Below are 15,971 nucleotides of genomic sequence, written 5' to 3'. Positions count from 1 at the left end.
ATATTAAAGTTCACTTAAGTTGACTTGCCAACTTGCTCGCATAAATACTGTTATAACAGTATAGTCATACTGGTGTGGTGTTTTTGGTCTTTTAATAGCGCCCTTAACCGGTGTCAAAACATGCTATTGCCTCGAGATTAGTATTATTTTCACTTCTTGTTGCCGTGGTGCAGATATTCCAACAATGATCTGACTGTGATGGCCAAACAAGCGGGCCTTTCTCATTCATTTGACTGTGCCGTCTCTGCAGTGACCACAGTTTTTGTTTTCCCGAAAGTGCACAAACAGATGGTCATGCTGTCACGCTGTGGCTTCAATGCTGATGCAGTGCAAAATCCCCCGTCGACCGTCAATATACTTTCATCATCAGGACAGAGTAACTGATCAAATGTATTCTCCTTAATGTGTGAGTCAGAGCCGGGGGACCTTGTGTCTGCTTCCAGATCCTTGATTGCTGATTGTTTGAGACTTAATTATTGGGCCTGAGTCATTTTCTCTAAATCAGATATTTGCTAGAATTTGCCTTAAGGAGGTCGCAGACAGCACATGTGGGAAGGTGAACATAAGATATTTCTTCTTGTTGATCAAATTTAATGATCATAAATACAAGCAAATGTATACAGAATTTAGCTGTTTACAGTGTACCAACTTTTACAAAATAGTCCTAACAAAGGAAACCCTGGAAATGATTGTCTTAGGAGGTTTCAGATGACATTTCTTTCCGGGCTCTTCCTCTCTCTCCAGACATGGATTTGATCTAAATGGTCTGTGGTGTCTGGGGAACTAATTAAGAGCTCTTATTGCGAGTGTTTGTCTGAAACAACACCACATGATATCAGTGTCGGGGTCGCCGAGCACTCAAAGGTCAACCTGACCTATCGACAACCCGGCTGAAACCAGAGCCGCTAAACTGCTAACCAGCGAGATGCCTGCACACACACACACACACACACACACGCACATATATGGAAGAAGGCGCCTCATGAGAATGTGTACACGCACGCACACACACAAGACCCCAGTTACTGATCCTCACATGATCTGTGAGTAGATGCAAATGCAGCTGTATGAACAGTTTCTGTCACTCACTTTAAACATTGTGCGATATGCTGAGTATTGCGATTTATTACCTTTTTTCAAATGCAAATTATAAAGTTTGTCAACATCTGTTTTATCTAATAACATACCGTTTTCACTCTGTTCACCTCAGAGTTTCATCCACGTTTCTTGAGGTCAGAGGTCAAGGGACCCCTTTGAAAATGGCCATACCAGTTTTTCCTCACCAAAATTTAGCCTAACTTTGGAGCGTTATTTAGCGTTCTTCCCGACAAGCTAACATGACAAGGTTGGTACCAACGGATTCCTTAGGTTTTCTAGTTTCATTTGATACCAGTATTTTCTAGCTGTAAGACTGAGCCCGCTACAACCTCTGAACGACAGAATGGCATCAGATTTTTAGGAGGTTAATAGTTTATATAATAAAAGATTGATACTTGACATCTGCCATGCAAAATATTGCAATTCTATGCTGTGGTGATTTTTCCCCCCAACCCTTACACACACCACCAACAAAGAACTGTCACCTCCCTCTGCAAATGTCCTCTGCACTGACCCCAAAACCCATATTTCAACAAACTAGTAGGTCAAATTCAGCCCTCAAAAAAGCAAACATCCTCTCCTCGTTGTGCTCCTATTAAGTATTTTCTCACTCAGACACAAAATGTTGCACATCATATGCAAATTACTACCCTTTTTCACACTCTAGACACTAGCCTATATTGTTCCCTAAGTAACTAAATGTTTTGCACATACAGTGTCCATCATTGAACACACTACTCAGCTTTTACGCACACATGCATCCATTGTGAAATCTGAGCAGAGAGGCGGCCTGGCTGACGAGTACATTTGCATCCTTCATCTACAACTGATTTACAAGTTAAAACACCTCGCCCAACAACAAACATGTTTGCAACAAATACTGTGGAGCATTCAGGCTATAGCCAAATAACATGAAGCAACACTGCATGATAATAACGCTAACTATGGTTATGATTATTGATTTATAGAACTGCAAACTGAATTTAAAGCCTCCCTCTGGGTAGAGGGAGCTGATGTGAAGGTAATGGTCTCCCTCCATTTGTAGTTTCATAATGTGTCCTTGGGGATGTTGGTGCAGCTAAAGCCTGTAAATGTAATGAGATTCTGGCACTTTGTGTGATGAGATACTGTAAATCCTCTGTAAGATCTTGCATGGAGAGCCTCTCATGATGCTCCATCCATTGCGGTATTACAGGACTTACCAAGCACTTTCTTTCATGTCATGTTCCTCGCCTCAGTTTGTTGGCTTTAGAGGAAAGTTCATCAGCACATAACTATGCCGTTGGCCAATCAGATTGCAATAGGCCACATGCCGATGATGAAACATTCAGTGTTAGATTGCACAAAGATGAGCTAAGTTTCAGCTCACCACAGGATGTTTCACTTACTTGTTGCCATGACATTGTATTACAGAGAGTAGCTGTATTGATTTTATTATGTTGATTTCTGCACAAAACATTCTGCAGAGGCAAACTGTAATACTGCACGTTTCTTCAGTGGGAAAATGAGAAAAAAATGGTTGAACTTCGATAGTGTATGTTGGTTCTGTACTACGACCTCTTACGCTTTCCGTCATATTGCAAATTTTCTCATCTCCCTCTATCTTAAATACTATAGGAAATTTACAAATTATTCAAATATGTGTCATGTTTTATCAACTGTTTTCAGCTCTTGTGTGAAACATGCTGTGTGCCTCTTTTCTCCATAGGGAGGCAGAGTCTGTCTGACCTTAAACAATGAGAACTGTGATGCTGTTCTGACACTTAGTGGAGAACTCTATTATAACATGTAATGAACCAACACATAGAAATACAGAGAGCCACATACCTGCATCTCCTGTTCGATGCGCAGCCTCTCTCGACCAAGTTCCTCCTGATAATACTGTAATAGAGGAGACAGACTATAAACATACTGTATGTACTAATGTGAGAATTAAAAAACTATTACAATCAATCTTTAGATTAAGGAAACATATGCAGAAAAAGGAAAGTGAATGAATAAACCTTCACCGAAATATCAAATTGTTGTTTTCTTTAGATGACATCAAACTTCACGGCAGTGTTATTATAGATTACTTAAACAAAAATAAATGAACTGAATTGAAATAAAAACTATATCTTAAGAAAAACAAAAACTAAACTGAAACTACTGTATATTGCATTGGTAAAAAATTAATAAAAAAAAAAATAACATTAATTAATTTCAGTTTTAGTTTTTAGCTATTGTATATCCCTACCTAAAAAAGGAGACAGCATGAATTTCCGTCAACTCTGATGATATTTAACTACAAAAATTGAACCAACTTGACATTCCAGGAGATGTGCTATGCCGCAATTGCTTCACATCGACTACTAAAGTACCCCGAAGAAAAACTGAAACTAAAACTAGCAAAAATGAAACTAAACTAAACTAAAATGAAATTAAAAAGTCAAAATAAAATAAAAACTAATTGAAAAATCTAAATATTATAACCTCTCTCACGGGTGTCAATACTTGCACACAAGAAATTTCTCTTCTGGAGATCAATGAAGGCTGACTTTATCTTATCTTACATGTGCCCCTGCAATGTGTGTGTGTTTTTTTAAGTAGTAGTTTGTGCGTGCAAACATCTCTTGTGACCTTCATGAATAGCTGTTAAAATAAGGTTTAGGAATGTCACATCTGCTGCTTCAGGAGCCTCTTTCTAGAATAGAAGTCTGGCCAGAGGAGACATGGTGGTCCAGAGGAATGCAGTAATATTAGAAGGCTTGTTTACACCGTGCAGGGTTTGATAAACTCTACATACAGTACATGTATATCTACATACATATATATATATAAGGGATAACTAGCTGATACAAACACATTTACTGAAGGGTTTGCTCCGGTTAAAGAACGTTTGGGTGTCCATTTGCTAAGACTCAGGAGGATTGTTTTATGTTAGGTGTCATTGAAAACAGGAATAAAATGTGTACATACATCCACATCCTTGTCCTTCTGCAGCAGAGATGAAGACAGTTCCTGAACTTGTCCCTCCAGCTCTCCCACCCTAAGTGTGAGAGTCGTCTTCTCTCCGCTCAGCTCGGTGATGAGCACCTCCTTGGAGCAAAGCTCTTTAGTCAGCTCCTCTATTAACCTGAACACAGACAGGGATATTGCCAGTGAGACAGGGATGTGGATTTGGTTTGTTTGATACTGGTGGTTTAGGAGATTTCTTTCACACCTGTCTTTGTTGGGGCTGGATGGGGACAGGATGCTCGGAGGCCTCTCGTCCTCTGGGATGTCCTCCATGGGGGCGTCTAGGGAGAGGAGGGAGGCGTGGGAGTGCGATCCAGCCAGCGAGGCCATCCGCTCGGCCTCGCTGCGTGCTAGCTGGGCCTCCTGGAAAGTACACACACGTTTATAGTTATCACCTGTGTGCTTTCAGATCAACTATAGCTGAAGGTGTGAGCGGACGAACCTCCTGCAGGAGCTGGATCTTGGTCTCAAGCACTTGCTCCATGTGGTCGATTTCCTGCTGTCTCTCCCGACACCGTCTCTGCAGCTCTGCCTCATTGTGATTGGTCAAGCTCTCCGCTGTTGTGCTGTTCAACAGGGGAAAAAGGCAAGTTGATCACATTGAATACGGCCCAAATCAACTCAGTTTATACGCACACACATACTGTATGTAGTCGGAGGGGTCAGCATTAGAAGCAATGATGTCATTACTCTCCTGTTTGCTACGGTGCTCACGGGATACCCAACACCCTTCCACTTATAGCAGAGATGAAGTAAGCTGCCCCACCCATGGTGTAGGCTTTTATTGTCATGGTTAGTGATGTTCACACAGTCTGAAAGGAATGAAAGGCTCGACGAAGAATAGATACAGCAGTGGATGCAATTTGAATCCTTTTTCCTGGACTTGAAACACGCTGTGAAAGCTACATATATTCCTCGCACACATCCTGTTTCTTTACATTCTCAGTTCATGACGCAAGAGTTCCCCTCACTCCTTGGACCCCAACTGTGCAAGCATCTGTCTATATCACTTAGTCAGTCAACAACGACGCCATCTCAGAATTTCTGCTCCCAGAATGGCGCACGCCTCTCTGTCGCCATGAGTCCTGTTCCTGGACTCTCTCTACGTACGTTTTTAACTCCCGTCGACCACATGCAACAGCTCAAATAACTGGGATATTTTGAACCAGTCTGAGTAATGCAAATGTCTGTCTCGTCATGGACAAATGTCCTTTATGTGTAGTGGGCAAGACCTTCGTGCTAAGTGCCAGCCTTTCTGCAAGACCTCAGTAATCTTGGTCTGTCAACAATACAATTTAAACTACAGAGAAATGCTGTAAGGCCGGCAAGAACAAGTGTTGGTCAGACTGTAACAATACTACAGGATGTGAAGAGAGAGAGTGACAACAGACACAAAAATAGAGACAAGTAATAAGAACCATTTCATCCTTTCAAAGAGCACCAATAGTTGGCCAATGATGAACTACAGTATACCGATTTAAAGGTCAACAACCCTGACCTTTAAGCAGCATCTCTGTTGATTTCAGCAGTATCGCAGGGTCAACTGTTATGCACTGTAAGCCATATACAGTGGGAGCTGAAATGTCACCATGCTAACAACCTAGAAAGAACTCCACCTTTGCCTAGATTGCCCATTCAATCTACTAAACTCCATCAGCAGGTTCAGGCTCCATCCTGGAGCAAAAGAAGCCCCATAGATAGAGGAGGACATCTGTTAAGACAGTGGTTCCCAATCTTTTCCCTTAAGGGACCCTTTTCTATCGTTGAGTAAACTGACGACCCCTGACTAAGTGATATGGATTTATGTATATTTCATATTACAATCAATGCATAACAATAACAGAAGAGAACAACTGATAAACTGAGGGGCGTTTGTGTAAAACAAGCGATTTGGATGAATTTTGAGCAGATTATTTCCTGTGAATATTGCATTATTATTATTATTTTTAGGAACTTTTAATATAATTCTCTGCCTATATTATAATTTTTCTTTTCATTTTTAACAATCATGCATACTTAATAGGCTTCTTTTTTTTTGACAGATTCAGTGTTTTCGTCTCCCTGACGTTTGACCATTGTTCTATTATCTCTTTGCTTGTTTTAACTGCGCACTTTTCTAATGCATATAGATTAGCTTGTGTTCAGGTCTTCACCGTGCCCTCATCTTTTGGGATTTCTTTAAAGTATATATCTTAAATAATAATTAAAACTATTTCATTTAGTTTTGTTCACAGAAATTAATGAAATGCTGAAATATAGGCCAACTGTATGCATATACTGTATTTTCTAAAAAGTTTGTCTTACTTGTCTTAAAATCAAGAAAGCTTTGGTGACCCCCAGGTTGGGAACCAGTGATTTAAGGAATCAACAGTATCAAAAAGGGACAAACTATTGTCTTTAAATAACGTTAAATGGTCTTGTCTGTCTTAAACTACCATTATACATAAGCACTATTACATAAATCACCTGAGAAAGCTCTTTGAGCACCAATTTATGTGGAACAGAAACTTGGATACTTGCTTTCCTGGAAGCCCCCAAGCTGAGTCCCCTGGTTAAAGGACAGTCTCCCTCATCAGCATATCACATTATCAACACCAGCAGGTGTTACAGCCTGTCGACAATAATCCTGAACAAGACTTTTGTAACATGTCAGGGGTTTAAAGTTGTGGGTTTCATTCGCCTATCCATGAAGGTTTGTGTGTGTGTCCATAATGCCTGTGTGTGTTATCTCTCTCAACTGCTGCATGACATACGAGCTGTTAGAGATATGAGGTGTTACCACAGTTAAGACAGGAACATGGAGCCAACATCCATAGATGGAGGTGCACACACACGCACAACTCTCATATGTCAAATGGATCCAACAGATAAATCAAAGTGTTATCAAAGCCCACCGGTACACAGTATGTACTGTATTAATCAAAGTATATGTGGCCATAGAAAACATTAAACTAATTAGATCCCATTATGTTACACAGGCTGTTAATAGACAGGAGATACTACACTTACAAACTAGTTGATTTAAGGTAAGAGTTGCACATTACATTAATGATTTGTGTGTCTTACAGTGCTTTGTCCAGATGCTGCTGTTTCTCCTGGAGCTCCTGCTTCAAGCTCTCTACTTCCACCTTCAGCTCGATGTTCTGCAACAGATGAAAGTAGAAGTAAGGTCAGTCATCTGTTAATCGGTCATTACACATCATCAACACACATCAGCATTAAATCACGCAACAGATAAATGACCCCATTTGTAACCATACTGCAGAATCAGTGACAGTGATCGAGAAACCCTGCAAAACTGGAAAAACAGATCAATTTGAGATGGATTTTTTTTTAAATAAATGATGTAATTTAATACAATTGTATAAAAAAAAACCAATTAAAAATATATGTTTTACAATGTTATACTTGCAGACCTACTAAAAACATGCCAAATGTGGGTTGCTGCACCTGATTCAACTGTTATCAGTTGATTGAATGTGCATTATCGGTCGCTATTAGCATCATAGATGTCGGTTATTAGGGGCCTTCAACAACTACTATGTTGTAAAACTGCATGAAACGTTACGTTTTGTACACAAACAAAACAGCTTCTTTAGGTTTAGGCAATAAAACGACACATTCTTTAGGTTTAGGCAACAAAAGCACTTAGTTAAGTTTAGAGGGAAAAAAAATAATAAAAAATAATACATTTCATTTGGTGGCGCCTTTCAAGACACCCAAGGACACCTTACAAAGATAAAATAATACTCAAACATAAAAACAGCCAAAATAATTACATTTCAAAAGTGAAAGTGAACGCTTGTGAACAGAAAGACTGCTACACGTTGTTAGTTTCACACAGGTTGCGGATCCCAGTTCCGTGGCTGAAGACCCTGTGTTTTGTGTCCCATCCATCGCCCTCGTCCTCCATCCCATATGGAGTTTAACACTGTCTACTGTATACTACAGCGCCTCACTTCCGCTTTTGCTCCTGTCGTTGTTACTTTGCTCGCTAGAGGTCGCTATCGTCTTCTTTTATTCCTTCTTTTGGTAATAAACCATGTGAATAGATGACAAAATCTAAAATTGGGTGTAGCTGGGCCCTACTGACCAACATCTATGAGATGTATAACCACTGATAACGCCCCATTTAATGACCTGATAACAGTCTAATTGGCTGCTTGTCCATATAGCTGCCATATTTACCTTGGAGCTTTATATCACAAACAGTTGGTAGTTTACACAGATCTGTTAATCTATTGTGCCATTTATGGTCTTCTATGTGGAAAATAGGATAGAAATTAAAATTTCTGAGGCTGAAACAGTTAAATTTATGGGATGCACAGTATTGTCAAGTGTATTAAATAACATAAAAACATGTAAACATTAAAGTTTCAATACACCTGTGGTTCACCCACACAGACTGAACGGGGATAACAAAAATAAATCACGTCTTAATACAGAAGTTATGTAGTTTGTGACCTTGTTAAGTTTGTAAACTCATGTAAAGTTTCATTATGATGGGATAAAAACACAAAATAATCACCTTACACACTTGACTTATCATAGTTGCAGCAATTATTATTATTAATAGAAAAGCTTACATGCTGTAAATCCGGTAGTAAATCTCTTTGTGTCTGTAGGCTGTCTGTCTGTATACCTGAGGTTCAATTACAGATTCTACATGAAAAAAACACTGTATTTCATTGTTTATATGTTCACTGGGTGTGTCTGAATCTAATATATTCTTCCCTCCCTCACATCTCGAGTACCTTTTCGTCATGTTTCTTACATCTCCTCATCATGCACTAACCTCTCTCTTTCTGCTGTGTGAATCAGGGCTGATGAGTGTTGTGTATCATGAGTGCAGAACATCTGACCGAGATGTCATGGCTGGTATATTTAGAGGTGGTGAATTCAGGCCAGCTCAGATATTCACCCTTGGGGCCAAAGGCTAAACTCCACAGTTTGTTTACCTGCTGGGGTCCACAGGGGACATTCAGGACCAATCAGGGCTCTTACGTTGGGCTAGGGGACGGAGGATTTAAACAGCGGGATTGGAGGAGCTCATTCTTTCCATTCTGACCTTAGAGAGCAGCGAGAGGACAGTTTATCTGTCTGTCTGTCTGTCTGCTGGACTCATCAGATAGCTGGTTTTATCACTACATTTTGGCTTTATTGCAACAGATTGTTCACTTTCTCTTGACCCTCATCTGTCCCTGTGTCTCTCTCTGTCTCTCCTTCCTCTTACTTTCCCTATTACTGTTTTTAGAAAAGTTTTCTGTTTAAGCATGTCCCAGTCTGGTGACCTTATCCTGTCCATGCCAGAGAGCTTTATGTCCGTAACTCTCACGAGAGAGCCAGGCTACACGTGCACCAACACTCGCAGCCTGAAACCAACTCCTAAACATGTTCCTGAGAGGCACCATGAGTGCTCAACGTGCACATACTGCTGTTTACTACAGACATGCACACATTCATTCTGCACATGTGACCAAAGCACATACAGTACAGTAGCACTTAACACATAAACTGGTCACGTCAAATCAGAAAGGGACAAATATCTAGGAACAAAACCACAGGCTGAAATTACACATCTACGCATTTTCACTGCTCATGGAATGGATTTCAGGTTATTTAAAGTTACGTTTTTTGGCAAGGAAAAACAACAAAAATGAAAACATATTGTTTCTGTAATCAAAGCTCTTAAACTATACATGTGCAGTAAGAAAAAAGGACGAAAGAAATCCTAAGGGATTCTTATGATTCTAAGAAATTCTAAGGGAGAAGTAGTAGAAAAGTAGAAAATGTAAATGTAAAGATGCATGTTTTATTGATAATCAGTTTCTGCATTAATCCAAGAGTGTATATGCAAAGAAATCTGTCTTTACATGGTTAATACCAGTTCTAATAATGTTTTAAAGTCTTGAATTTATAATTTTTTTCAGGGTTTATTTAGACTCTTTAAGGACATAGACAGAAAGCTCATATTGATAATTAGACCAGTTAATCTCTTAAGAGTTCAACTGTACACTATTAAGTAAAGTAATGCAGCAGAAACTAGAACTTATGCAACACATGACCAGACATGTGCTGTGACGGTAAATGATTCACCTAAATGCTCTAATAATAAATGATGTAACACACAAGTAAGAGAAACACATATTCCTGTGTCTGTGTGTCAACAACTTGGCTTACAGTACGAGAGACATTTTCCCATCTTGAAAACATCCCTCTATATATAGACACCCATCACGGTGCACCTGCTATTCTGGCCCTGCTGGCCCGCCGGCCCCCAGCAACAGAGTCCCTAATAACCAAACTGTACTTAGAAACACTGGCAGGAGGGTCACTCAGAAACCAAACACACCTTCAACACTGTGACTGATCAACTACTGACAGATATTATAATTTACTCTTAATTCATCTATTCATGCTGCTGCTCATTTTGCCATATTCCATACTAACTATACTCTGGAAGCATCACTTCAGTTGCATTAATGAAAACAGTGAAATACGCTATTTTCAGTGCAAAATGCTAAATACGATTATTTTCTTTATGAATCTGCAGATTATTTTCTTTAAGAATCGATGATTAGTTCTGTCTGTAAAATGTTATAAAATACTGAAAAATCTGAATTCAAAGATATTCAGTTTACTAAGATGAGAGATTGAGAAGCTGGAAGTAGGGAATGTTTTTCATTTTTGTTTGCAAAATTAATGATTAGTGATTATTAAAATAATTGCTGTTTAATTCTCTCTCGATCAATTTTTCGAGTTATGGCTTCCGCTCTGAATTTAAATGCTTTAAAGGTGATAAATGCGTGATTTGGAGCATTTCTATTGCCTCCGCACGGCTCCCAACATGGCGAAAGCTGAGCCGGTGTCTCACAATTAATGGTGCTAACAACACTAACAGTGCAAACAACCAGAGGGTGGGTGCTACGACATTATCAGCTATAACCACCGTATGAAAGCATTGTAGAGCTCACATGCACGAACATGCACTAAAAGCACTCGCGGCTGGCCCGGCTATGTAAACAAAACACGGAGAAACTCGGATTACAACACGAACAGAGCGGCTTCATTCTCTGCTGAGGTAACGTTAATGCTCTGGATATCATAGAACCTTTAAAAACATACACCAATGTAACAAACCATATCAGAGAAACATACAAACACACATAGACATGCGTTACGATGCATGAGTTGTGTCATATGGACACCCATACGAATGCATGTGATAAATAAATCAGTGCACTCAAGCCTGCTCTATAAATAGAGTCTCTGGAGCTCTGAGAGAGATCACTATGTGCCCAGGACCAACACACCTAGTCTGTACTGGATTACACTGAAATGCTTTGGAGGACAGGAACACTGACACTCAACCAGCAGAGCAATGAGCAGCTCAGGTCAGATAACAACTATACGGAACAAAGATTTAGTCTCCAATAAAACTGAGATTAACCTTCAGCCACACAGAGTGAGAGGCTGTGAAGCACAAGGCTTTACGTGGGATCAGTTTACTCAATCACTGCTGGTATGCAGTAATTGTGGAGGATAAGTGGCAGGACGCTCATCAAACAGCCATTTAGTTCTTCTCATATCAAAGAGTTGTTGATAACCAGAAGGGATTTGGAATGAAGGGAGATAGAAAGAGGCGGGTTTTAAATGCCGGCTGGCTCGTGTAACAACAACTGTAACAGCTGAACCGAGTCACCTTATTGTAGGTGCACACTTTACACACTCATAAAGAGAGATGCACACTTAGAGACAAACAGAGTGCAGAAGCATACAGATATAAACACACGCAGAGGAAGAGGGATGAAAAATGTTGTAATTTTAAGTGCAAAAAATGAAGAAAAAAAAATCTTTTCTATTGCATCTTGATTAATTGGTTGATTGTTTAATCTAGAAAATTGTAAATTTGTAAAAAGTGCCTGCAACAAATTTCCCTGGCCCAAAGTAACAGCTTCATATTCCTTGTTTCGTCTGAGAAAAGCAACAAATCCTCCCATTTGAGAAGCTGGAACAAGATAATGTTGGAGGACTTAAATTAAAATTAATACATAATCATAATGATGTCACTTTTCTGTCAATAGATTAATCAATCAATTAGGCACAGGCAGCAAAACAACAACAACAACAAAGACAAGGTTGAGCATAGCATCATTGAGTTTCAGTGACAAAACCAAAACAATACTTTTTACAATATCCTCATTTGTGACCTCAGCCCTCCTGATTCAGTCACATAGCATTCACTACGCAAAACGTTATTTTGTACCTGTTACATAGTAATGGGTTGTATCTTAAGAAGTATTATTGTGGTCTCACAGATGTCAACTGTCTGCCTGAGATGTGTCGAGTCAAGTTAGTTTTATTGATACTGTACAGCCCAATGTCACAAATCACAAATTTGCCCCAGGAGGCTTTACAATCTGTACAGAAACCCTCTGTCCTTTTTGACCCTTTACAAATTAAAATCGAACAACTCCACAACGTGTATCAGCCTTGGCCTTGGCCTTTCATAAACAGTGCAGCAACAGCCTGTGGAAATACATTTTATTATTCTTTGCAAAAAGTCTGTATCTGTGGGATCACGAAAATACATCCGACTCTGCGACGTCCTGCTAAAAACAGATAAAGATTTGATTTTTCCTCAACTGAATCATGGAGTAACGTACGTGCTGGGGTCACCTATGAGACTATAACTTCATAAGAACTCCTCAAATGTTGTCTGAACACAAGCAGCTTAACACAAGAACTTAAATGGGGAGTTAAGGTCTTTTGAAGTGGGGTATGAGGTACTTAAAAATAATGAAATCATAATCAGTGTATTACCTACAGTAAATGACGGTCGGCGTGCCAACAGTTTGGAGAAACCGAATAGAGTACCGGCATGGAATCAAAGTAATGTACTGCTGTGGACGGGGCCTAAAAAAAACAATATCAGTTGAAGGGTACGCTATGTAAGGGATAATGTACAACAAGCCGGTCATTGTTGTGAAATAAACCCTGACAGGGTGATGTGGACCCCGGTGCGAAACGGAGGGGCCTTGCGTTGCCTCGAAGGGGTTTATTTCACAACAATGACCCGCTAGCTGTACATTATCCCGCTTATTACACGGCTACTTACTTAAGAAAACAATAATTTGACACAAAAATGGTCCGCCATAGTCCAACATCTAACTATGAAACGTATCTATACTCTTTTTGTCATCTGAGTCTGCTGGCTTTGGAGAGAGCATAGATAAGTTTCACTTGAGTTTCACCCGTCGGAAAGGAGAAGGAAAGGGCTGTCTGATGGCAAGATTTAGCTGTGAAAATATTCTAAATATAGCGTACGGTAACTCCTGTCTGCTTCTCCAAACTGGGGGTGTACCGACCGTCATCTACTGTAAGGTAATACACTGACTGTGGACAAGTAACTCATACAACCCCACGTCAAAACACCTGAACTGTACCTTTAACTGGATGAAACAGAATTTATAATTGCCATTTTGAAATTTAAATAAGGAAGCACCGATACAACGTTTTCTCTCCCAATAGCGATTCCATTACCAGCGCACTCTTTGTTCCAAATACACAGCTGCACACCTCATTTGAGGGAACTTATTGCATTTGTATTAATTAAATGAGGCCAGGGACTGCTGTGGCACTTAAGATTGAGTCAATGGCCACACTTGACTGAATCAATGTACCTGATCATGGCTGATACCCAATCTGCTTTATAAAGTCAGTATCAGCAGTAATACTGATCTAGTCTATCAGCTTGATACATCCGTAGATAAAAGATCAAGTAAACAAGAACACCAATCTGACGTACTTTCACATTTTTGATAATTGGTGTTACAGACACATTTTGTCTGTTCCAAAAAAGTAAAGGGGTTCAATACCCAGCCCTGCTAATGGCTCACATTATGCTGTCATGATAACTTTTTTAAATTTCTTATCAAAAGGACTATTGTTTAGATGTAATTACAGGTCCACAGGTGTATATCTCACTGAGTCTCTATATATCCAGAGTTGTAGTGTAATTTAGTTTAGTATCTCTGGGCTATGGGGTAAAACTGTCTAATTTAAGGACACAAAGTAAAATAAAAATCCCAGTACAAGAAAACAAAGTACAGCAAAACAGAGGTCCTGCTGGACAGATGTCAGCTACACACAAACTAGGGCTGCACGATTATGGCCAAAATGATAATCACGATCCCGATTATTCATTGATTTTAGGGACTAAATATTCTTAATGTACTTTCCAATTAAATAAAAACAGCGCTACTTTCACTTCCATGAGTCATTGCTGCTAATGTACCAATCGTTGCATCAAAATAAGACTCAATAAGAATCATTATTCACAGTGCATCTCCCAGAAGCAAAATAAGGTCGTACCAAAACGTTTTACCCAAAATTAAATCAACAGCGCACTGCTTTCACTTTCACATCTTAACGACTTACAATAAGGTTCTTCTTCACCTGAATTCTGTTAATTTTTAGTTTTTGCCTGACATGTATTATCGCCTGATCGTGTTCATTTAATTGTGGGAAGCCAAAAATCGTGATTAATATTTGATTAATTGTGCAGCCATTAACACAACCCACATCCATTCTAAGTTCCTGAGCAAAGAGCGTAGTCCTTCACAGGGCGGCATAATCTAAAAACAGCCACTTGTTAAAACAAACACATGACAGATCACATCACTTCAACCACATCAGTGTGACAGCTGGGTCAACAAACAGTGGAAGTGGCTCAGTAAAGCAACTCTTCAGGATAACATACCTGTATACTGTCATGATATCTATTTGATAATGGCACACATGATCTCTTTCGATTACCTACTCAGTAACAAAATCCATCAACAAAGCAAAATCAATGATGTTTGATAATTTTGTTGTTTGTGAAATGACCCTTGGCCCCTGAAGATAGCAACTCCCCACACCACTGATAGTCCCATTCATCACCCGTCAAACAGGTTTCCTCTACTCACCGTACGATAGACATCCTCACTGCTCTCCTCGTACTTCTGCTGTATCCTCTCCTCCAGGAAGTAGATGCGGAGCTTGAGGCTGAAGTTCTCCTTCTTCAGGTCATTCAGGTGCTGTGACAAAGTACGGTAACCGTTAGACATGACCGTCAATGAGCACCGACACGGCTTGACATGTCCGATAAAGGTCAGAAATGAACAGTCGTCTTCGACCTCTCCGTATCACGGGGGAATACGGAGTCCATTTTAAAGGGAAGCGACTGTCATGACACGTCCGTGTGTTAGAGTCCGGTAACCGTTAGACATGCTACCTCCTTCTCCAACAGAGCATAATGTCAAAATAAACTAATTATTTACAAAGTGGTATCCTAGCCTCTAACAGGCCATCTGGATACCATCTACAAACACACACTAAAACTAATACATCCGCACACACACTAGAGTCTATAGGGGTGTTTGCAGTGCAGAGGGCGACTCTGCAGCCCGGCCGGTCAGAGATGCAGCCATGTCAGCTCCATGGTGAGTTCTGGTCTGCTAGGGGACGGGACAGGAGCTTATTTTACAGGAGGAGACATCCCAGGAATCCCAGACTGCCAGGGGAGGTGGTGGAAGGGGAGAAGAGGGGAGGAGGGAGGGTGTAGGGGGAGGTGAGAGGCTCAGGGCTCACACACAGTCGTGATATGAAGGGAAATCTCATCCCTCTGCTAAACAGGAGCGCCAGGAGGAACAAACAGGGACATGACGAGAAGGGTCAGATTTGATTCCTCTTCTGTCCTTTTTGTCAGCCTCCTTTCAGATGTATTGAAAAAATATTTAATTTGTCCAGTTTAACCACTTCCTTATCTGTTTCTAATATATATTTTTAGTGTGGAGGTTGATCCCCATTGAAACTGAAACAACAGTGACTCA

At 40.0% G+C, this 15,971-nt stretch overlaps 1 protein-coding gene across 1 annotated transcript in view; it reads right to left on the bottom strand.

Annotated features, from left to right (window-relative positions):
- Nucleotides 1-15,971, bottom strand: part of LOC141777102 (myomegalin-like) — a 51,260-nt gene that overhangs the window by 28,760 nt on the left and 6,529 nt on the right. The window contains exons 4-9 of the mRNA XM_074651070.1: nt 15,066-15,176; nt 7,162-7,238; nt 4,538-4,661; nt 4,301-4,458; nt 4,057-4,213; nt 2,926-2,979 (exon numbers count right to left, since the gene is read on the bottom strand). Of these exons, the coding sequence (XP_074507171.1) occupies nt 2,926-2,979; nt 4,057-4,213; nt 4,301-4,458; nt 4,538-4,661; nt 7,162-7,238; nt 15,066-15,176 (681 nt within the window). The remainder of the gene's footprint in view (nt 1-2,925; nt 2,980-4,056; nt 4,214-4,300; nt 4,459-4,537; nt 4,662-7,161; nt 7,239-15,065; nt 15,177-15,971) is intronic.

The sequence above is a fragment of the Sebastes fasciatus genome, chromosome 11 (genome assembly GCF_043250625.1).
Source record: "Sebastes fasciatus isolate fSebFas1 chromosome 11, fSebFas1.pri, whole genome shotgun sequence".
Classification (NCBI taxonomy): domain Eukaryota; kingdom Metazoa; phylum Chordata; class Actinopteri; order Perciformes; family Sebastidae; genus Sebastes; species Sebastes fasciatus.
This window is presented reverse-complemented; position numbering and strand designations above follow the sequence as displayed.